Raw genomic sequence first — 24,355 nt, 5'->3', positions numbered from 1 at the left:
TAATGCTTAAACCAAGTCTGATAATTAATAGAAGGTGAAACTCAAAGGGAAAAAAAAAACTATATTGTAATGAAATAATTTGAACTCTTTTTGTATATTGTCTTTTATAAAATGTTTTTATTAGCTTTGGACCCCACGGATTGTTAACTGTGTTTGAAATAGCATTACAACAGATCCAAATAAAAAACAACAATCCAGAAACATACGTGTTATGCTGCAGTAATGTCTTGGAGATGTTGTGGGTTTTGATTTTTTGCTTTGTTAAAAATAGGATTCGTGTCAAAGCTGTACATTGGTATACAAAGGTATTTTTGGTGTAGAACAATGGTTGTTAAGCCATCTGATATGGTAGACAGCAAGCTGTTTCGGCAGTATGCCAGGACTGGTAACATATTTCTTTCTGCAAATAATAATAGCAAATGAACAATAACTAAATAAACACATCTAAGCTATTAAAGAAAAATTAACATGCACAACTGACTTTCCTCCCTGCAACTGATGGATATATACTGTTATTATTCTACTTCCTTTTATATAATAATACATTTAAACCTCTACCATACACAAATTCTGTTTATTTTACAAAACCTAAGACTGATTCATAGCCCCAATGTGACTACAAGTACATAATAAACAAATCCAAATCTTTCTTAAAATTTCTTTTAAAAATTATTTGATGACATTGTCAATTTATCCGCTTTTCTTACCTAGAAACTTTTCGTAACTGTCAGCCAATGAGTCCAGCACTAGTATATGGACAGCCACTTTGAGTAGCAATGGTATAGTGTTTATCCAAATGTATATTAAAACAGCATGGACCATAGGCCCATCAAGTACTATCCTGTTCATGCTAGGGATGGGGAATCATATGGCCCTCCAGATACAGTGGACCCTTGTTATCCGCTGTGGTTTGGTTCCAGGAACCCCCGTGGATAACAAAATCCATGTATGCTCAAGTCCCATTAAATATAATAACATAGAAAAATGGTTTCCCTTATAAAAATGGAAAATCAAGATTTGATATTTGAAATTGATACTTTTTTGGAACATTTTCAAACTGTGAATGCTTGAATCCGTGTATAAAAAAATCTGTGTATAAGAAGGGCTGACTGTATTTTTAGACAGCAGCTCCCAGCAGCACTAGTAGACAATCACCAATGATGAACCACGAGAGTCACAGTCAATGAACATCAGGACAGCCACACATTGCCCATTCCTGATCTATCCTAATTTGGAGCAACTCTTAATTTGGGTCTCAGATTGAGGTCTTTCCCTGCTCTACCTTGAAATGCCCTCTTTGGGACATTTTAGGCCCAGGAGAAACTTCATTTTTAGTAAAGCAGGAAATGACTTCCAGTCACTTTCTGTTGTAAGAAAAGGACTGTCCTGGGCCTAAAATAGTGTCACAATTCACTGAACACTGAATAATTCACTGAACACCAAATACTATCACGTCATATACTTCTAGGCTGCATCAATAGAAGTATGAGGCCAAGCAGACAGGCAGGAAAGAGTGGCCTGAAGCTGCTTTTTCCAAGAGTGGGGTGAGTCTCTGCTGACCACACTGCCTGCTCCCAAAGCAGCTGGAGTGTGCATATCGTGACCACACAGCGTGGCATCAAGCTGCATCACTGGGTACTCTAAAAAAAATCCCCCATCATTCCTGCTCACCATTACAGGAATAAAATGCTGATGGCTGCCCTTCCATTGGATGGCCATCCTTTTGAAACTCCACACAGTCACATGTGCAGCCCTCCACCGAGATAGGGCATTGGAGCAGAGCTGTGCCCTTGAAGACACTAGCAAGGTACAATCATGCCCCCTTCACCCCCCCCCTTCAGTCCATGTCCCTCTTGGACTCTCTGGTTTGTGTATGTTGTATTGATGTCCATTAGAGGTGTCACATTTTCGAATCTTTACATTGCTGCCCCCATCACTTGGATATGGTGGCTCTGTCCTTTTGAAATGGACTCCTGAACTGGTGGATTTATATGCAGAGGGGTAGGACAGATCATTCCTTTAGAATCACTGTGGCATTGGTGAGTTTATATGCAGTGTTGAAGGTGCACATATTCCAGGAAGGAGCAGAAAAAATGAGCTTTTTTTTATTCCGCCTTTCCCCCCCCCTTAGAGCAGCAGTAGCATGGTTTCCAGCTACTTCAGCTGTGTGTGTCATCTAAACACCATGCCCCCCAAAGCAGTCTGAAAGTGCTTCTTTTGGCCCATCTGTTTGAGGCCTAAAGTGTCTAAATCAAGGGAAGTAATAGTAATACTCTATTCTGCTTTGGTCAGACCTCACCTGGAATACTATGTCCAGTTCTGGGCACCAACATTTTAAAAGGATATTGAGAAGCTGGAGCATGTCCAGAGGAGGGTGACCAAAATGGTGAAGGGTCTGGAAACCATGGCCTATGAGGAGAGATTTAGTGATCTGGGTATTTTTAGCCTGGAGAAGAGACAGTTGAGAGGTTAATATGAGAAGTCTGAGAGGTGACATGACAGCCCTGTTTAAATGTTTGAAGGGATGTCATATTGAGGATGGAACAAGCTTGTTTTCTGCTGTTCCAGAGACTAGGACATGGAGCGATGGTTCAAACTACAGGAAAATGATTCCACCTAAACATCAGGAAGAACCTCTTGACAGTGAGAGTGGTTTAACAGTGAAACATACTCCCTTGGAGTGTGATGGATCTTCTTTGGAAGCTGGATGGCCATCTATCAGGGGTGCTTTCATTGTGCCTTCCTGAATGTCAGGGGATTGAACAGGATGGTCCTTGAGGTCTCTGACAACTCTATGATTTTATGATTCTTTGAGGTAATTAGCCTAGCTTTTGACCTTGTAACTCTCTAACAGGATGCCAGCCAAAGATTATAAGAGTTGGTATTTTAAAAATGAAATGACAAGCATGTTGACACACTGAGTAATGATCAATATTTCATGATATTTTAATTTGTTACCTCAGGTTGGTACTTTTGGATTAACAGAGAATCTTTATGCCCAGTTACAAGTGGTTAACAGAATGAATTAATTCAATTGTGTTCACTAAAACCCAATTAATATAGACTATATAATCTACATGTTAATGTTAACATAATTTCCAAGTGCTGACTAGTTGAAAGGCACTTTCCAGGGCCTTGTCCTTCCAGCAACTTATGGTTCTTTATCTTTCACAGAATCATTATATCATTGAGTAGGAAAGGCCTTCTAAGCCATACTCTTGCCAGTACAGGAATCAACCGGTAAAAGACTATGCAGAACTGACCATTCAAGGTCTGTTTAAAGCCCTGTAACAGAGGAGAGCCGATCACTTTCTGATTTTCCATTGCCAGACAGCTGAAGAAGGTCTTTGTAATGTTAAATTGGAATCTCCTTTCTTGTAATTTTGATCCATTGGTTGGATCCTATTTTCTGGAGAAGCAGGGGATCTCTTTATACCAGACTAGGGAGGTATCCACACAGCAGAAATAAAGCAGATTTAAACCAGGTTGTCATAGCTTCATCCTATGGACTCCTATGGATGGGGGGAGGAGAACATTTTATTTGGCCTTGCAAGGGGAAGATACATGATTAAAGGAGAAGCATCATCCCCTTAAGGATATTGATAATACATTGTTCAGAATTGCCACTTTGGATGCTGTTCATTTTTATATTAAGTAACTGGAAACCCAAATGTTTTATCAGTTCTTAGACAGATAATGCTAGTGTATTTGTGTGTGGATTCCCGTGCCACCCACACACCCTGCAATGTCCCACCAGACACACTGCCACACCATCTCGGCTTTTCAGCACTTGGAGAAACCAGGGTCTGTAAAGCAGTCTAGATTTCCACCTGTCTCTCAACATGGAACGTTGCCTCTCATTAAATTCTTACTGCAGTGGTCACATGACTTGGTAGGAGATGGATAACAGAGGAGCAATTGTTGTTTAATTACAACAGGGCCTGTATTATTTGGGTAACTTGCAGTGCCCTGGAGAATAGGCCTATTTAATATAGCCCCAAGTATATAAATGATCTATAATGTTAAAGCTCACCGCTGCAAGCATTGTGACCTGCAGAAATCTAATGAAAGGGCTGATTGAGAAAGGATGAAGAGGGGGGTGATGAATTAAATGGTCACATGGGAAGGGGGTTCATATCCAGGTGGGTATAAATCACCAAGTCCTAACCTTCTTAAAGCCAGTTTTCTCCTTCCTTTGGGCCATATTCCGCAAGGTAAGTTGTATTCCCTGTGCTTCTTCTTATGTGATGATGAGTGCATTTTGAATGGCACCTTGATCGTAAAACCTGTTGACTTGGAAGTAACCTTTAGCAAAAAATAATAACAGAAGGTAGCAATCCTGGTCATGCTAACCTGGGAGAAGATGCACTTGAATCCAGCCAGACTTATTTTTTTTTTAAAAAAATAAAGGACTGTGTTGCACATACATTTGAGATTGTGTTGTTGAGCTGGATTCTAAGCACATGTGTAGTGAGATTCCACTCACGCTTCTGTTAAGGACTTCAGCCTTAAGGTTCAACCTGATATCTCTAATTTAAACATACAAATATGCTCATTTTTGAGCATCCTATGTGTGCGATGTGTAGACACAATGCATTTCAACCTCGGTTGTCTCCCAGTAAGGTGTTATATTTGCAGTGTTTTAGTTCAGTCTCCATGTTAGGGATGTAAACAATGCTCACACTTTTTTTCTGGTCATGGAGAAGAAAGCGTATTTTGAAACACTCTCTTTAGAATCTGGTCAATTGCCACATTTTTTTCACACTTTCAAAAATCTTTGTGAAAAAGAAGTTGGTGAAAAATTTGTTTTTAATGCAGAAAACAGCATTTTGAGTGTGAAACAATGAATTTGACACAAATGTACTGTTCACTGTGGACAGTACAATTTATTTTAAAACAAACCCAAGTTTTTACACAAAACTAAGGGGGGTTTTTTTGCATCAATTTTTTCCCCACAAAAAGGTTCATAGTCCAAGAAAGAAAGAAAGAAAGAAAGAATTTCACAAAATTCTCATAATTTCATTCAATGGGTAGAAAACATTGGCAAGTATTTGCTCCTTCATGAGAAAGAGTGTATTTCCTCAAGAGTAAGGGGTATTATCTCCAAGGTCTGGGTGTACACCAGGGACCTAAGCAGACAGAATGGTAGAGAAGGCAGATTGAATTATTCTCAGTGTGTTGCAGTGGTGTAATGCTCGATATGGTGATAATTGTGCCATACTGATTTTGCAGCATGATAACAGATGCCAAGTACTTTGAGCAGGGTCTGGTTGCTCCCATGAGAGTGAGCAGTGAATCCACTCTGGAATTTAGTCTCAACTTGCACAGGAATCATGCAAGGTGCTGAATCTACTTGAAGATTTTGCATCTCAGAAACAATTTTTAAAGTTTGGATTAAAATGGGTAGTGAATTCACCACCCCATTGAAATAGAATCCATCATTCCTCACTTGCTTTGAGCATCATTAAAGTGCTATTGAATTGCTAATTGTCAAGAAGCAAACATCTAGACCACATCAACTCTCACAAATAAAAGCCATATTAATATCAAGTGTGAAAGTGAATCACCAGGATTCTTGGATAAGTCTTTATACCCCTTGAGCCCGGAAGGACTTTTTACTAAGTATATCTAGAAATGTGTGGCTAATGTCCTACATAGCATATTAACTTTGCTTTGATGAGCCACCATTAAGGTCAGCATGGTTAATATTAGCACACCTGACCTTCAGGACTGGGCTTGAAATGCTACAACACTGTAGCCTATAACTCTATTTTACTCCTTACTGAAGTAAATCCATCATCAATTGGATTTACCAAGTGGCTGTATTGGGACTGACCAACAGGATTTAGTCTCATCCTCATTCTCAGGGTGGTGAATTCACTCCCAGTTTTGATGGCCTTTGAGATCTCTTCCAACACTATGATTTTATGCTTCTGTGCTTCTATGATTTTTAGCTGCCCACACATCTTCTGGGAATCAATTGCATGAATAAATTTTATATTGGGTGATCTTCTTTGAGCTGACTGTAGCAATACCTTTGCCAGCTCAGAGACTCCTGTGTTGAGATGTGTTCCTAGAGCATTGCTTTCTTTCATCACTGCCATATCATTGCAAAATAAAATAAATTCAGCAGATTGCAACGATATGGTAATTCTTCCCCCACTTCTCAGGACAGTTGTGTTTTATGATTTGAAGGGAAATGTACAGTCTTAACATGTCACTTAATTCACCAGGAAAGATTCCTGCAAAAGGATGATGTTTATCCTACTGGTGAATGTGTTGATGACATTGCATAGTAGTGGTAAGTGGACAATTGTGTTACCATTTCTCCAGCTCTGTTAAGTACGGTTTGAAGACAGTTTGCATCAACTATAACCTCTGGAGCATCTTCTTAGAAATTATATAACACAGATCAGCAATTGCATAGAGCCCCCCCCCCCCCCTCCACCATTTTTGAAGCTCCTGAAATTTCCAGGCCACTCCCCAACAATCCAGTTCTCTACTTCATTGACAAGAATAAGATATATTTCTATTAAAGAAAACAAAACAGGCATATTCATCCATCACTATGCTGAGATGTATAATTCTCTGAAGAAGTTTGTGACTGTATAATAAGGGTGGACAAAGGATGCTCCCTCAGTGTATTTTATGGCCAACCAAGGTCAAGACCATTCTCTCACTCTGTGTGTGTGTGTGTGTGTGTGTGTGTGTATTTCTAAGTGCCAAATCATCCTGAAATCATGCTAATTATCACCTACTTTTACTATAATACCCAACCCTACCTCCCACAAATCACCTGAAATAATCTGAAAAAAGAAAAAGTGAAAAACAAAACATGGGCTGGCATCCTGTTAGTATGATAGACCTACATAAGTTCTCTTACACATGCAATTGTACTTTTTTAGCCATATGCGATGGATATATTCACTTCCTAGATGACTTAAGTGGAGTTCAAGAAGTGTAACCTTTTCACATGGCCTAAATTCGATTATTAATCCAAACTACAGTACAACCATTTGGTCAATTGTTTTTACATATAAGTTGACTCACCATTCAACAATTCTTATAGCCATTTATAAACTGGTATTAACTTTTGTAAACTATTATTTTAGCTTAATATTTTTGAAATTATTGTAAGTCTCTTTGAATCTCTTTTTGGGAGACAAGCAGGATATAAATTCAATCAATGAATGTAGATGAATGGGTCTATTCTAGACCAGACAAAAAAGTAGAAAGATAAAAGAGAGGGGGCCAACCTAGTCTTATGAGGGAAGGAGTTCCATACCCTAGGTATGGTATGTATCCATCTGTCAGTGCCTTCAAGTGTGCCACTTGATTTATTGTGGCTACAGAAATAGCCAGTATGCATTCCCCATTGTTTCTTATCCATGCTTCTTATTTGACAAACACACTTACATTCATATTGATCTTCTAGTCATACATGCTTTGATATACCTTTAAAGATGTGGTTGTACTTTTTTGGCAATTGTGTTTAGTTCATGGTTGTATAAGCAGTTTTACCAATCACTTCACATGGCCTTGAGTCCTATTGTTAGCCCCAACTAAAGAAGAGCCATTGAATCAAATGGATTTTCCAACCTGTTGACTCACCACTCAGCAATTGAATCAATGTGTCTAACCCAGTTGGGAGTAACAAAGAGAATTCTGGTTGTCATTTGGATGATATGTAACTATTTGTTGGTGTGTTCAGTGCATCATTTGATTTTCTGTAACTGCAGAGACAACCATTGCACATTCATACTTTTGAAACATATCCTAAGACACCAAAATAATGACAATGAAAATCAAATTACAAAGTCCCTCTTTCCTGGCTAGTACCATTTACATTCTTGTGTGTGTGTGTGTGTGTGTGTGTGTGTGTGAGTATTCATGTCTGAATGCTCCCCCAAAACACAGATTATTCAGTTAGGAAAGATGGACATAATAGATAGACATGATTCTCCCTTTCTCATAGTGTTACACTTGAATATAGAATTTGCCACAACTGTTGTCACTATCACAAGTGCAGGATAACTCCTAAAATGCATGCTTAATGACAAATACCCTTCATAAATTATATTTTATATGTACACCTAAGATGTTATCAATACACTTGTAAATCTATTCGTATGAATGTAGCACGTTTGTTGATAAGCATGGTATTATGTAACTAGGATATAACTATCAGAAAACAAGGAGTGGCTATAGTTCTTTCTGAAGTGTGCATTTGATGATAAACTTGGGTTCTGTCTAAGTGACAAATGAATGGAGGACATGGGAGGGCAACCTCAGCCAACTACATTTTATTGGATTGCAACTCCAAACATCTTCATCATTGGTTATGCAACCCAAGGCTGAAGGAAGGGGCAGCCAAACAACAATTGGAAGACCGTATTTGTCCATCTTTGACCTCCAAAGTCTATGTTGGCTTCAGGCATTATTCTAATTTATTTTTCTTTTGCAATTTTTGTTTCTTCTGGGTGAGCCAGGAGGTCAAGGACCAGAGACACCAGCAATATCAATGGATCTGCCACATGTGACAGAAAGGAACTTAAGTAAGAAGCTTTTATTCAAGATTTAACTAGCAACAAAACCTTAGGGGGCAAAATATCAATATATAAGGCTGCAACCTGTTGTCTGATCCAGGTCAGTGGTAACTAAAGGCAGGGTTTCCTTAATGCTGTGCTAGTTGTTCTCCTTAACTGAAGAAACCAGAACGAGAATATCTGGGTTCTTCTGCATGCAAAGCATGAGGTTTATGGTTCCCTTTTAGTGGAAGATAAGAGTTAATAAATGCATTAAAGGGAGTGTAGGGCAAGAATGGTTTCTGACAACCAAGTATATCCCAACCATGCATTGAACTGAGTGCAGAGCTTGGAACATTATTTTCCAAATGGAAGTGCTACTGTTACTCATTACGGTTTTTAAAAGAAACTATGTTGCTGTGAAACATTTCTATGATTGAAAAGGTTACTCAAAAGTAATGGGTTACCAATAACACTACTTGTTCTGTCAAGGGCAGCTTTAGCAGTTGCCACAAGTTGAAAATGTAAGAAAAAGCATATGTTGCCAGCAGTATTCATTCTTATAGATGTTGCTGAATGACAGTGTCAAATATTTGAATTCCATTTTGGGAGAAAGACAGGGTGTATATCACATAAATAAATAAATTTGCATTGTGATGGTCCCCCTCCTCTCTGTCTCTCTTTGTTTATATATGTGTATGTAACATGAAATGAATGTGAGAAGGATATTTGCAATTAATATTATGAAACTATTTATATCCAGATAACATTACATTCTTCAATGGAGTCTTTGCAGACGTGGAAAGTGTTGCCCTGTTTTTTGGTAGGTCAGACTTTTCTGTCTCCTTATAAAATTCAAGAGGCTTTGTTGGGGGGATATCCTAAGATATATCTGCATTTTTGTATGTATTATTGTGAAATATAGACATATTTGAATCCAGTGCTGTGCATGTGCAGAATGATATCTAATCTCCTGCATATCAGGAATGAAAAAGTAGGACCCATATGATCACTCTGCTGTATTACTTACATTTGTTCCAGACAGCATTCTCATAGTTTAATTTCCTCTTCCTCTCCTTCCCTTTTCCTACTCAAATAATTATATGAACTCAAATTGGTTTCATTTCTCAGATCCTTCATTCTAGTTCTCCCGTACATACTCTCCCACCCCCACCCCCCACCCCCACCCCCCAAAAAAAATACAGCAAACTTTGGGCATTCTCCAAACCGATGGGTACATCCCTCTCATGCATTGGTCGTTCAGGTTTGGCCCGAGTCTCAGTGTTTGGAGGAAAGTAGGCTCTAAACCAAATCTTTAAAAACATTGAAGTCAATCCTGTAGGACATTCCCCCTCCCTCCTGCCATTTCCTTCCCATATTACAGTAAATTTTCCTGCCAAGTGATACAATTGACACTGGATCAAACTAGAATTTAGTTACTAGAGGATATTCTCACTTATTTTACGGAGGTGTTTTCTTAATTGCTCAACAATATCTCTCTGTCATATATTTTTTCTACACACACACATACCTTGCATTTAATGTGCTTTGTTTTGAAATTGGCAATTGGAAGCTGAACTTAATTTTGCAAGTCTTATTGTTGAGACACATATCATTGAGGAAATCCTGTTGTCAGAGAAAAATGAGCTAATTGCAGGGAGTCTGCATTCCCCTTTGATCCCAGGAGTCCAGGGTCATCTTCATGAGACATGTTTTCTTCTGAACCTTCTCAGAGAAAAGTTTGGAAAATCCTGATCCCCACCCCCCCCCACCCCCCAAAAAAAATTCTCTGACTAATCTCTGAGATGAAAAGAGTTTCCATCATGGATGGAGATGTACCTTTATTCTGAATTCTTAACATCCATGTTCTTTTAGACTGTTTAGGTTCTCACTTCACCTGGCTCCAGGCTATATTCACAAACTTTCCTGTACTGCTCAACTTTGTGAACAAAATGAAGTGTGTAACTGGCATTTGTCCCAGAGATTTTGAAGACTATGGCTGTGCCTGTCGATTTGAGATGGAAGGCCTCCCTGCAGATGAAGTAGATAGGTGAGTCTGGCAATAATTACACTACACAACCTTTGTACTGAATGGCAATGTTGCACAACTGAACCAAGACACCAAATGTGCACCCAAATGCACATGAGCATCCATGTGAATTGTGATCTATACATCATGCCACCAAATAGATAAATCTACATCATCAGTCATGAACTGAATGTGCCATAAAAATGTGCCTCTGCTTCCATAGGGGAATTTATGTGTGCAGCTCTTACAGCTCCTACTTTAATTCCAAATCTGGAAGGACTTTCTATTGTAAAGACACTGCAGAATTAATGCAGTTTGAAACCACTTTAAAAGCCATGGCTCTAGCCTATGCAATCCTGGGATTTATAGTTTGTTTTGGCACCAGAGCTCTCTAACAGAGAAATCTGAATAACTAATAAAACTACAAATCCCAAAATTCCATAGCAATGAGCCATCACAGTTAAATCAGTGTCAAACTGCATTCATTCTGCAGTGTAGATGCAGCTTTAGACAAAGTCCCAAATGACCTCTAATATTAATTATTTAATTGTTTCCCCCCCACAACTTCCAAATAAGTTGCTGTTTCCAACACCGGAAGTGTTATGAAGAGGCAACTGATGAAGAATGTATGTGGGATCCTGCCAAGATTACTATGGATGTCAGCTGTCTCACAAAAAATCTCACCTGTGGTAAGACTGAGAAAGAGAAAGAAATGTTGAAGAATAAGGATGTGTGTGTTTATGGGAACCTGCAGATTTTCCAAGATTTGAAACCCATTTCATCCCCAAAGAATAGGTTAAATGGTATTACAAACATTTTTTTTTTAAAAAAAAACATTGTCTTGTGTGGAAATATCAATGTTTTGCAGTGACAAAAGTATACAAAAACATTGTAAAGTCGAAGACTTTCATGGCCGGCATCCATAGTTTTTTGTGAGTTTTTCGGGCTATGTGGCCATGTTCTAGCAGAGTTTCTTTCTGACGTTTCACCAGCATCTGTGGCTGGCATCTTCACCTTCTCAAAAATATTGCTGAAAATACTGTTTTTGCGAAAGTTTTGTTGTTGTTCTTGTGAATTGTTCAGGAAAAAATGCACAAAAATAAAAATGTACAAGCCCCCCCCCACTCACCCACAATTTCACCTTCAGAGAGACCATTTTTGAAAATTATTTGGTTTTGCATGCAGAAATGAAATACATGAAAATATACAACACTAGTAAGAAATCTAGTCTTGGAATGACATCATGGTTTTCTTTGTTCATTGACTTTTCCACTTAAAATGAAAATGAAGGTGGCTTGCAAAAATGTTAAAAGGAAATAAATAAATAAAATGCAATTAAAAGCAAATGCAAATGATAGAACAGAAGATGAAATAGTACAGATGAACACAGTGGTATTTGATATCAGTGGGACAGTGACTCCACTACAGATTTTCATTTTGCAGGAACTGTCCAAAGTTCTGAAACTATTTGGGGACTATCACCTTGGACAACTTTCAAAACTGAGCCTGATGCTTTTACTAGACTCACATCTCTGCTGACATGGAAGCCACCAGCCTCACTGGATCAAGATCATTAATTAAAATTAAAAATTAATACATTGAATGCCTCCCAAAAGTGGCTGATCTCTACAGAGCAACAGGAGGCTTCCCATAAAAGAAGTTTCCAAGCCAAAACATGGCCAGAGAGAAGACTCTTTGATGCATCACAGCCAAACACAGCTAGTTGTGAGATATGAAGGAGACTGCTCCATATGCTCATAAAACAGAGCCAGTTTTTGGATTCCAGATAACATCTTCAGAAGTCCAGTTAATTCTTACACTTGTAAGTGCTTGTAGACAATCCTATCTGAGCCAGATACTGCGGGAGGGGAACCCATATTATATAAACTTGAATTTTCTAGAGCACCAAAGCTGTCTCTCCTTGTGAAAGTTTTTCAATTGTGAGCTCATTCTGTGCTGGTTGAACAGTGTCAGCAACACCGCATAGAATTTCCCAGCTACAAAATGAAATGCACTTGTCCAGGTCAAAACCTTATAGAGAGCAGGCTGAGTGTGAAAACCGATCTCTCAATACCACTTTGTATGTGGGGCTCTCTCTCTCTCTCTTTTAAGACATGGCTTTCTTTCATTTCTAGAGTCTGAAGATTCCTGTGAGCTCTTTCTCTGCAACTGTGACAAAGCTGCTATTGAATGCTTTTTGCATTCCCAAATTAACGCTTCCATGAACAGCTTGGATGTTTCGCTCTGTCCGTCTCTGGTTACAGGTGAGAATATAAAGAGAGAGCTCTCACAGTGAGATCTCAGTTCCTTAGTGCCTGATTTTCCTCTAATTGCATTTTCTTTTGCTTAGTAAATTTGCCTTCTGGTTTATAATGCCATTTACTGGAAGAAATGCATTTTCCCTATTTCTGGAGTAATGAGTGAATGCTACAAATCCATACTTTCAGTAGAGCTTTTCAAGAAAATGAAGGTGATATATCTCTATTTATGGTTGTTAAGGACTGAATGTGACTCACAAGACCTACCTTTTCAGCCAGATGGTGGCTGATCCATAGGAGAGCTATAAATTGAGGGACTGGAAATGATGGCAGAGATTCTACTTCAGCTACTTAGTTAACTAGAGCTGAATCGACGCTGCAGAAATAATCTAGTTTAACTGACACAGCTCAATGCTATACAATTCTGGGATATTTTGCTTTCTCTGTCAGAGAAACTACAAATCTCAGGCTTCCTTGGCAGGGAGCCATGGCAGTTAAATGGTACCATTTCTTATTTGTTTGTTTGTTTTATTTATTTCATTTAGATGTCACCTTTCTCCCTCAAAGGGACCCAAGGCTGCTCACAGATTTTTTTTTAAAAAATATTACAATAAAATCTAAAACAGTTAAAATCACCCGAAAACAATATAAAAATACATTAAAATATAATGGAAGTTTTTCTGCAGTGCAGCTTTAGCCTAAGTAGCATCTTCTGGCCTGATGTCCTTTCCCCCAATCCTGCCTTATTGGGCAAAGCCGCAGCAAGCAATGAAGGTCTGTTCTCCTGTGAATCCGATGTTCCCCTCACTCCTGTGAGCCATCTCTGGTGCAACAGGACAGAAGCTGGATAATGTTCTCAATTCTCCTTGCACCAGAGATCACCTGTGGGAGGGATGTGGAAATGTCACTCTGCTGCACCTCAGTCAACAAGAGAACAGACCTTCGTTGCTCAGAGTGGTTGCTGATTGGTAAGTAAAGACTTTTATGATCTCTCTGGGCCCAAACTGACAGGCCAAAATAAAGCTGCTTTGGGTCCCTTTGGAGATATGCTGCTTAAACGACACGCATATCTTAAGAGGCCACAAGCTGTGCCAAAGCTGCACACTAGTCCTTAGGACTGAAGTGTGGCTTTGGTATGGCTTCTGGTGTCTTAGAACGCATGCAGCATTTAAACAGCATACCTCCAAAGTGACCCGAAGCAGCTTTATTTTGGCCTGTCTGTTTGGGCCCCAAATTTTCCCAACACAATTGAGTATGTAGGGATCATGGACCTAAATCAATTACGGACACATAAATCTAGGTTTCACATTTTTAACTGTGATTGTGAACTTCAGCTGACATCGGCATTGCTATCCCAGTTGTGGGCCACATGGAGACCAGCAGTAGCAGCACAACTCCATAGGATCTCTCCAGTTGCCTGTTCTTAATGTGCCCCACAACATTGTCCATTTTTCACATGGCCCAAAAATTTATGGGACATCTCTTCCCTCTTTTTCCCAGAAACACCTAGTGAGAACAGTCAGACAACAGCTCAAGTTTCGGGTAAGCCTTTTTCTCCACAAAATATTTGTTCCCTGCCCTCCCCCTTAACCCAAAATAAGAACAGTATTTTTCTAAGAATGATATCAGAAAACACAAATGAGCATGGTTTGAGACTATGCACTTATATTCAGCCCTTCCGGAGACAAGCCTAGGGTCTCAGTTTGCCCTACAGTCATTCCTCACCCCATTCCACAGTGCCAGATTTACAAACTTCTCCAAAATGACTGACATCAGGAGATACAGCAAGTCTCGAGCAGAGACTCACACTGGTAGCATCAAATTGGATCTCAGGGTCCACACAATCAGTCAGGTGGCAAGGATTCCCTCTTAGGCTACCATTCTTCCCATACTAGACAACTCAGTATGGAGAGCTGGAGATGTCAGGTCAGGAGTATCCCAGTATCCCACTGTCTCAGGACCAAAACATGAAACCTGTGTTGTCACAAGAGGTATTTCCTGGTGATTTTATTAGTACACTAATAAGTATGATATATTTTAAAATAAATAATTCATTGCTTTACTAGTGAAGGAGTTTGGAAAAAATTGTAATTAATATTATGACCTTCCTCTAGCAATGTACAGTCACCCCTCCTTTCTCACAGACTTAAGGTCCATGGTCTTGAATATTTTTAATATTTTTAATAGGGCATGATCCTGCAGTGCTCACCCTGCACACGTTCACGGGCATGTGCCCCATTCAAGCCTATGGGCCTTGAATATACGTGAGTCTCTGTTTTTGCAGAGGGGTCTGGAATGGATCCCCCATGAAAAAGGAGGGCCAACTGTATTAGCATTATTCATCACATGCACCATTGCAGTGATATTCTCCATTCTCCATTGATCTTTTTGATAGCACTTTAATTGCTAGGGTTCCATCCTACAGAAACCTGGGACTTGTAGTTTGGGGATAGAATTCTCTGCTAGAGCGATCTACTCTACTTCCTTGAACTATAGCACTAAAAATTTCAGGCAGGGAATTCAAAGCATATTACCAAAGTACAAATATTAAAATTCAATAAAATGGAACCATGGCAGTTAAAGTAACATCAAAGTGCTATAATTGTATAATGTGGATACACTCACTCCTAGACTGGAGAGGAGCAATGCAATAAAATATAACGTCTCAACACTGAGTCTCAGGCCAGACCAAGAAGCAGGTTGGCTGCAATCTGTATTTGTCAGCACTAACAGACACCTCTCTTTATATTTTTGGCAGAGTTTCAACAGAGGGCTGAAGATACACGGCTGACAGATACATCTGTGGCAGAGGGTACTTGCTTGTCCCCCACTGTTCTTGTGTGGTAAAGCTTTGGTCAGAATTTAAACTTAGCATATACTAAGTTAGAGCATTTTTCCCACAAAGGTGCAAAAAATTTGCATCTCAAATAAGTTTGAAAAATCTGCATCACATTTAGATTTTTTCCTGAACTAGTGGCTTTCTCTAGCCTTCCTCAACACTTATGATTTCCAGATGTGTTTAATATTTGAGGGAGCAAGTTTCATTAAATACAATGACCAAAGATTGATATCTTAGAATCACAGAACTGGAAAGGACCTCAGGGTCCACTCAGTCCAATCCCTTTCCATACAGTCAAAGCACACACCACAGATGGTTATCCAGTTTCTGTTTAAAAGCCTTCAAAGAAGGAAACTCAACTACACTCTGAGACAGCATATTCCACTGTTGAACTGTTCTTACTGCCAGGAAATTCTTCCTAATGTTGAAGTGGAATCCCTTTTCTTGTAGTCTGTATCCATTGCTCTGGGTCCATATGTAATTTGGTATCTTAATTTGGCAATGACTTCTTCCTAAAACTTGCATAGTGTTAGGAACATAACCCTCTCTGTTATATGTCTTACAGTGATTCCACCACCCACCAGTGGAACAATTGTAAAGATGTCTGTTACAGAATGTAAGTGCTTCATAGCCATTTTTGTGTGAGTGTGCCTTTAATATGTTCAGTTTGTTCTATTAGTTTAATCATGCTTAATTTTCTTCACCAAAATCTCACTCCACTCATGTTGGTTTTTCCATCTTTTAAACAGTTACTTCCCATTTGGAGAAAGACAGAAGTCTTGGGACCCACAGAGGAGGAGGTGTGTGTCATCTTTCAGTTTTTATAAATACATTAAAGATTTCGTTTCACAGAAATACAAAGTCTGAAACAGCATTGGTCAACATGTACTGTATTAAACAATGAGTGAATGAAATAGTTTATAGACAGGAAAAATATCAATTGCCTTCCTATTGACTGTTACTAGAGTGATAATTTAAAAGGAAAAGTAGAGTTCATTTATGATCTAAAGCAGTGCTATTCAAAGAGGTGGTTCACAACCTGGTTCTAATCCCAGACCCATTGGCTACCAGTCCCTGGTGAGTTTTGAGGAAAGACACAAGCAATTGTAAGCAATAGACACCAATACCATACCACTGTCTGTTGCATTAGAAGAGAACAATGTCTGGTTCCCAAAATCAGGTATCTTGATATGCACTGATCTACACTAAGTGCGAGCAGTCTATAAACTGATCTTGTATATTATTTTATTATGTGTTGGACTGTTTTACTGTAAGCTGCCATGGTTCTAGTCAGAGTAGGTGGGATATAAATATATTATTATTATTATTATTATTATTATTATTATTATTATTACTCATGACATTGCTGTTAACAGAAAGTTCCAACTCTTGATTATAAAGGTTGGCTGGGTTTTCTATTTTGTTAAGCAAGCTACAGAGCAGGGTTGAATAATGTCTAATTTTTAAATTTTGATTTGACAGATATTCCTTCAGAGATTAGTGACCTGCTGGTGAAGGACCTGGAAGAGGGAGGCAAGTATACTTCCTTGGCTAACACCACTACTGTGACAATACAACATTAGAGGCAAAGATATTACTATTAACCTTATGTAATCAGTGTGTGTGTGTGTGTGTGTGGAGGGGGGGGAGGATACAGCTTGCAAGAAATGTAGGTCTCTGCCCATGATTGAGATCCACGATAGATCGTAGTCCATGGAAAACACTCTTTATCCTCTGTCCATGTAGAGGGCCTTGACAGTCCTTTGTCCCTGCTACAGCTTGATCTACAAATACTCTGCCACTTGGTCCATAACAGGCCTTGATCCATGACAGAGGGGACATTTATTACCCTTCTCTTTCTTGTTTTTTTTTTTAAATGTAAATATAATATAATTCCACTTTGGACTATGATAGAGCTCGCCAACCATAACGTTTCCTTCAGTGTTGAGAGGGCTAGCCTCACATGCATCCATTGTTGTGAATTATTTGTGGATAATGACTTGTTTGAATTGATATAGACAGATGGTTTTTCTGGTCAAAGCATTAAACCAATGCCAATCTATTTGCCTTTTAAACAGTTACTCCACACATGGAGAATGGTGGAGGTTCAGAAAGCCTCACAGAAGGAGGTAGGTGGGTGAAAATTGGTAAAAGTTTCCTTTAAGAAAAACTAGAGGGAATGAATGATGGATTGCTTTCACTGGAGACATTAGGCCTCAGCCCGTTCAATTGCAGTCCTCTATTTGCTCCAGTGCTTTGACTGCACTTCTGAATAATGCTCAGGCTTAGGGCTTGTAAATTTCCAAAAGAAAAGTATTGATGGTAGTGATGGTTAGGTAACCACTCAAAACACACATTGGAGTGAATTCTTGCTGTTTAGGTGTGATACCCTAGGTGTGCTCATCATGTTCAGTCTTCAGGTCATTTGGCAGTTCAGAAGTGGGAGGTGTGTTTGTACATATTTGAACCAAGACACATTGGACATGGTTTCAGTGGGTCATTTTCTCTGCACAGGACCCTCTGGAGGTCACATCAAGGCTCCATTCCTACTGCACAATTATAGCAATTTCTTATCATTCTGACTGCCATGGCTTCATCCAGTGAATCCTGGGACTGGTAAACTGAGGAGCTACTGCCAAAGAATTCTAAATATAGTCAGCTCTCCCTATCCACAAATGCTTTATCTGTAGATTATTATTATTATATATATATATGCGCACAAACCTTGATTTTGCTATTTTATACAGTGTAAGGGACAACACTTTTACTATTCCATTTCTAATTAATGGGATTTGAGCACCCATATTTTTTGGTATCCACAGGGTGGTTGTTGGGTGTGAGTCCTGTGAGTCTCAACAGATACCAAGAGCTCATTGTACCTCAAAAAACTACCAATTGCAAGATTCCATAGTACAAATATCATCCGGTTTGTTAACATAGACTTTGTGTTTTGTGTGTATTCACAGTAAAATCCCAGGATGGTACAGCTGCTACTTTGGAAAATTCCATGTCAGGAGGTAAGTCTGTATCAACTCGTGGTTTTCTACCAGTTATAAACTTTTTGTAAAATGTGGATGGCTGTACTGTTTAGCCCAGATGCTGAAAGAATGGGGTCATAGTTACTCAGAAAGACAGAAAAAGGTTGAGGTCCTATTCACATTTTCCTGGAAGTAGGACCCATTGAAAGGGCACTCCATTGAGGAAAGCTTTGTGCAAAGCAAATTGTTTTACAAGGAAATATCTTCCTGATATTATTAACAATTGATCATGGCTATGCCTTCAGGTCCATCTGAAGAAGCTTTCTTCACAGGGGGAACCCCTTCTGCTTCATCTCATAAGAGCGCCAATGAGTCTGAGTTGGTGCCAACTTCAGATTTTCCAGAGCGATCAACAGATCATGGCAAGTAAACCTCTTAGAGTTGTGACTTCAAAAATAGCCTAGGGCCTGTTACAGACTGCCAAAATAAAGCTGCTTGGGATCTCTTTGGAGGTATGCTATTTAAATGATGCATGCGTCCTAAGAGTCCATAGGTCATGCCAAAGCCACACTCCATTCCTAAGCACTGGAGTGCAGCTTTGGTGCAGCTTCAGGATTCTTCGGATGCATGCATCATTTAAACAGCATACTTCCAAAGAGACCCGAAGCAGCTTTATTTTGGCAGTCTGTAACAGGCCTAAGTTAGGCTTTTAAAAAAGTATAATCATAAAGCCTATTTGAAACTGCAGAAGATAATGCCCCATAAACTGGCATTCTGATAGTAACAGATATCTTTGTAAATTGCCTTGTATATTTCATGGCACTTTTTGGGCATGATGTAATATTTGTACTCAGCTGAAGATTACAGAAGCAGAGTTGAGTATGCAGTGCCATTGCGCATGTGGTGTTACTGTGCATTGCAGATACAAATGTACATTGAACGTTGTAATTGTGGATCTTACATTTGCTTACACATTCAGTTTCACAGTGTTGCAATCATCGCATAACTTCATTAGTGTCAGGTTATATTCTGTCTGCTTGACATAAAAGTGCTGACTCAGTGTAATTGTTAAGTGCTGGGAAAAGCAACATGGCTTGGAGGCAGACCTTTCATATCTGTAGTTCTTGATAGAGCCAGTGTGATGTAGAGGTTTAAGTGTTGGCCTAGGACTCCAGGGCCATGAGTTCAAATCCCTGCTTTGCCATGGAAATGCACTAGGTGACCTAGGGCAAGTCACAATCTTTTAGCCTCAGAGGATGGCAATAGCAAACCCCTTCTAAGAAAACCCTGTGATAGGTTTGCCTTAAGGTCACCATAAGTTGGAAATTACTTGAAGGCACATAACAACAACTAGTTCTTGATACTGGAAGGTCAGGCTCAATTCTCCCTGATAGGGCAGGATTGCCAATCCCAAAGGGGCCTGTTTTCAGTTGTATGTGCTTATAAAAGCTTAGTGGTAAACATTTGATGGTCTGTAGAGGATACCTTTCAACTATTCCAGTCTGGCAAGGACAGTCCTGATTAATTCTCTGTTGTCCCACTTTTTGGTTGCTTTTAAAATGTCCCACTTTCTCTTCCTCTCATTTCCCCCCTTCATCCTCAGTTTACTTCCATTGGTGCAAACTGAGCTCAAAATGCACAAGTTGTTGGCACTCCATTAACTTAGCACAGGAGAGAGGAGAAGAGAGGAGGGCACAGAGACTTGCCCTTTTCAGTAGATTCAGGCAAAAGAAAACTGCTGCAGCCTCTCTCCTAGTTAATCTCTTCTTCCCAATTTATAACCTTTGTCATATTAACCACACTCTGATGTTTCTTGGCCATATGTGTCCTGGTTTTCATTTATGAAATGCTGGAGGGTATGGTAGAGTCACCTGTATACTGGCATAGGGCCTGTGTGTTTGCCTTCCCCTCCCTTTACACCTCAGGTATAGAGGCTGACTACTAGAACAGGGCACTTAGGAAAACTACATTTTCATACTGTTGTTCACAGGATCCCTTATCCTGTTTGACTAGGGGCTGTGCTGTCTACCAGACTCAGAGAGTTGTGATTTTTTTTTTTTTTTAAAAAGAACTTTGTGAAGCTCTGCTGTTATGCATCTTGTAAAATGGGTTCTGGTCCATAAAAGTGTATCCTACAAAAAATGCAACCCTAAGTAGTGTTTGACTCAGGTTTTATGGTTGACATGTTACATAGATTTAAACCCTGTTGCTTCAAAATGAACCAAATATCCAATCTGCAGGGAATCATTTCAAAATTGTTGGAGAGGAAGGTACAACATTTCCCACCGTGGCTCCAGAAGAGACACCAGATCCCGAGGAACCCTTTGGAGAAGGTGAGGGGTACTCTCACTACAACCAGGATGTGCAACTGCACATATTTTAAGTGACAAAAGGTATTGGGATGCTGATGGATTGCTGGGGGTTAAAAAGACACCTTTGACATGGTCTTGGGTAAGTCAGACACTCTCTGCCTTAAAGGAAGGCAAACCCCCTCAGAATAAATCATGCCAAGAAAACCCCATGATAGGTTCACCTTAGGGTCACCATAAGTCAGAAACAACTTGAAGGACACAAGGACAACAGTAAACACATTTCTGCACAGTTCTGAGCAATTCAGTGGTAGAAAATCACTGCAGGGGTGCAAAAACAGCAGCTGAAGTTATGCATCTCACTGGCAGATGGTTCTGCCCTTTCTCCCTATGATTCCCTACAATCCCTAGCTTTTTTCTGTCTGGTTTGCCTCTTCCTCAGTCGTTCAGTAGGCACAGTCATTCAGCTAAAAAAAGAGGACAACAGAGAATTAATTGGGATTGTTCTTGGATGTAGCATAACACTGGACATAACCAAAAACTTTGACTTGGATTTCTTCCTCTCTCTATAGTTTGTGACCGCTTCACCTTTCTGCAACTGAGAGACAATGGAAGAGTCAAGAGGGTTTTGCCACAGTTAGGCGAGATGCTTTATTGCTTAACCGATCGATGCCCAGAGGAGTTTGAATTATATGGCTGTTACTGTGGCCAGGAAGGTAGAGGCCAGCCAACGGATGATCTGGACAGGTTGGGTTTTTCCAAATGTGTCTAACACCAATGGTTCAAATTGTCACATAACCAACCAACCACCTCACACATTATTACAATAGCATATATGTATTAAGTTCTAAAAGGTATTTCCTACCATGTGTGTACTGAAGAGGGTATAACATGTGGTCAACTGTAGAAAGATCAAAGCTAGTAAAATGAAAAGACTGTAAAGATGTCTCAGTGCTTTGAAGCAACATGATCCTGTCTGATCCTGGAAGCTAAACAGGGCCAGGCCTGGTTAGCATTTGGGAGACGCTCAAATTATCAGGTATACCAGGTAATACCAGGCATTTTGACTATATACAGAAAAAGGCAATGGCGGACCCTCTCTTAATAAATCTTGCCAAGAAACCCCTATGATAAGGTCATCAAAAGCCAGAGTTAATGTGAAGGTACATAATAACAACAGTTATTATGGAAAACATTCAGATTGAGTTTAGCTCCCATTTGCCCCAATTCAAAGTTTTCTGGAAAAAAAGTCACATTTGTTTGCAGGAGTGGCTGATGGCTCCCATGTCAATGGGCCAGTAAATCCATTTTAGAGTTTCATCTGAACCTATGAGGGCCTATCCAATGGGTGGGACCTCTTTTGGAGTTAGGGTTAAAAGCCTTGGATAGTTCCTCATCATTTGAACTTAAATCCAAAATGGAGAATACCCCACTGACAGGGAGGCTTCCCATGGTCACAGTTTGTCTTTCAGCGATGTGGCTTAGGGTACGCACTAGCTTAGAAACCTTTTAAACTATATAGGCAGCATTTCTGTGCAAAGAGGTGGGCAGCTCTGTGCATGTTTTGGTAACATTTCCACTGAAATGAACAGGAAACACTGTTTTAATAGAAGCTTTGGGCATGCCCTGGAACAAAACATAGCCCATAGAGGTCCATGAATGTGTTGGATCATCTCCAGATTAGGACACTGGCTGCATTCAGCTAAGTGTTGAGTAGCAAAGTGCATTCATCAGCAGAAATCCCAACATGCACCCCCCTGATTTTGACACTGTATTTCCCAGTGCTGAAGAGACAAGCTGCTTTTCAGCAGCAACAACTAAATCTGTGCTTGTTTTCCAACCCCATCCCTACATTTCTCATTTTTATTCCAACTTGTGCTTAGATAATACCAGAGAGCTGGAAAAAAAACAAGCTGGAAAATATGAACCAATGTTACACAAACTAGAATGCAAAGGATGATGTACTTTAGAGCCATTTCATATTGTTTTAAAATGGTAACATTTTGATAAATCTCTTCTTAACTGAAGATGCTGCTTCTCTCACCATTGCTGCTTGGAGCAAGTTAAGAAGCTGGGATGCCATCCAGAAAGAAATTCCAGATCTGAGGTTGTCTGTTTCGATCACACACCAAAGTGTAAGTTTATGATGATGAACAGAATCCACTATTATACAGCAAAATGAGGTGGCCTATTGGTGTCATATGCATGTATAAATTTATTTATGGAAAAATTCAGACATTTTTGTCCAATATGGAGAAGTCACATTCAGTTCAAAATTGCAGAAGTAAGTGTCTGCATGCAGCAGCACTGCACATGGGTGTATAGGGACTTGTTTGCAAACAGATGTATGTTTCCACATGTGTTTTTTTGCACACCTGGTTGTGCAACATCACTATTCGCTCAAAGAGCAGTGCTCCATTTCCATGATGTAGGAATATATGTGCATATTTCACCCTAATGGGACATTTTGGATCCCCACTAGCTAATGCCTAAATGCTAGCGATACTCTTGAGTAGAGTAGACCCATTATATCAATTGGTTTTACCTATGTGCTGAGTAACCATTCAGCAATTGATCCAAAGGGAGTTCCCTAGTTGAGATTAACCAACAGGATTCCAGACATCCTCTGGTACTAAATTCACATAGAACTAGACCTGCAATGTAGGCATTTCATGGCATTATTGTCTGAATGCCATTGTTTGTCCCAAATACAGTGGTCACATTGATTTGGTTGGCATTAGCTAGATGTTGACTCAGAGTTCATTCAGTATACTTCACTAAATATTGGATCTAGAATCTTAGCTCATTTTTTTCTATGCAGAAAATAAATTTTCTGTGGAAAAACATATTTGTGTGTGTATGAGTAAAAAAAAGCCACCTATTCTTGCACAGAACATTCCCCAGAATGTTTCAAGGCGTATGAATACTGGGAGAAAAGCGCACAAAAATCTTTCTGCTATTCTTCTTCTTCCTGACACTGTTTCTCAAGTTGCAGCAAATCTTTTTCTGTGCCAGGAAATGAACAAAAAATGAATATTCTTTCACCTTGTGGTAGTGTGACTCTTCTCTAATAAGTTTATAACAGCCATCTTTCCCTTAGGCATTGGATGGACCATGTGTGAAAAGCTCCTGTGTTCCTGTGATAAGGCAGCTGCCGAGTGCATGGCTGCAGCTTCTTTCAATGAAAGCTTCAGCTCTCCAAACAGACATGCTTGCCAAGAGGACAAATTGTTTTGCCGCAGGAGTGGGCACGAAAGGCCCCCGAGTAGCACTGGGATTGGTGCCAGAACCTCTAGTGAGGAAGAGAGTAGTAGTGAGGAGGCAGCGCCAGCAACGAGCATTTTGAGAAGGGGAAAGAGAGCAGTACGCCCAGAAGCAAGGGGAAACTCCAGACCATCACTGCTACAAACCAGATAA

General features: G+C 39.6%; 1 protein-coding gene across 1 annotated transcript; it reads left to right on the top strand.

Moving 5' to 3' along the window:
- Positions 1-324: 324 nt before the first annotated feature.
- Positions 325-24,355, top strand: OC90 (otoconin 90). The gene is made up of 18 exons (XM_089518394.1): positions 325-385; positions 9,289-9,348; positions 10,401-10,575; positions 11,131-11,243; positions 12,690-12,846; positions 13,504-13,586; positions 13,688-13,780; positions 14,313-14,354; positions 15,571-15,624; positions 16,217-16,267; positions 17,134-17,184; positions 17,730-17,780; positions 18,618-18,668; positions 18,935-19,051; positions 20,870-20,962; positions 21,511-21,685; positions 22,967-23,073; positions 24,039-24,355. The coding sequence occupies exons 1-18, from the start codon at positions 325-327 to the stop codon at positions 24,353-24,355; spliced, it is 1,851 nt and encodes a 616-aa protein (XP_089374520.1).

The sequence above is a fragment of the Sceloporus occidentalis genome, unplaced genomic scaffold (genome assembly GCF_023333645.1).
Source record: "Sceloporus occidentalis isolate IW3139 unplaced genomic scaffold, rSceOcc1.0.p SCAF_3, whole genome shotgun sequence".
Lineage (NCBI taxonomy): Eukaryota > Metazoa > Chordata > Lepidosauria > Squamata > Phrynosomatidae > Sceloporus > Sceloporus occidentalis.
Note: the sequence above shows the minus strand (reverse complement) of the source record. Positions and strands in the feature narration are given on the sequence as shown.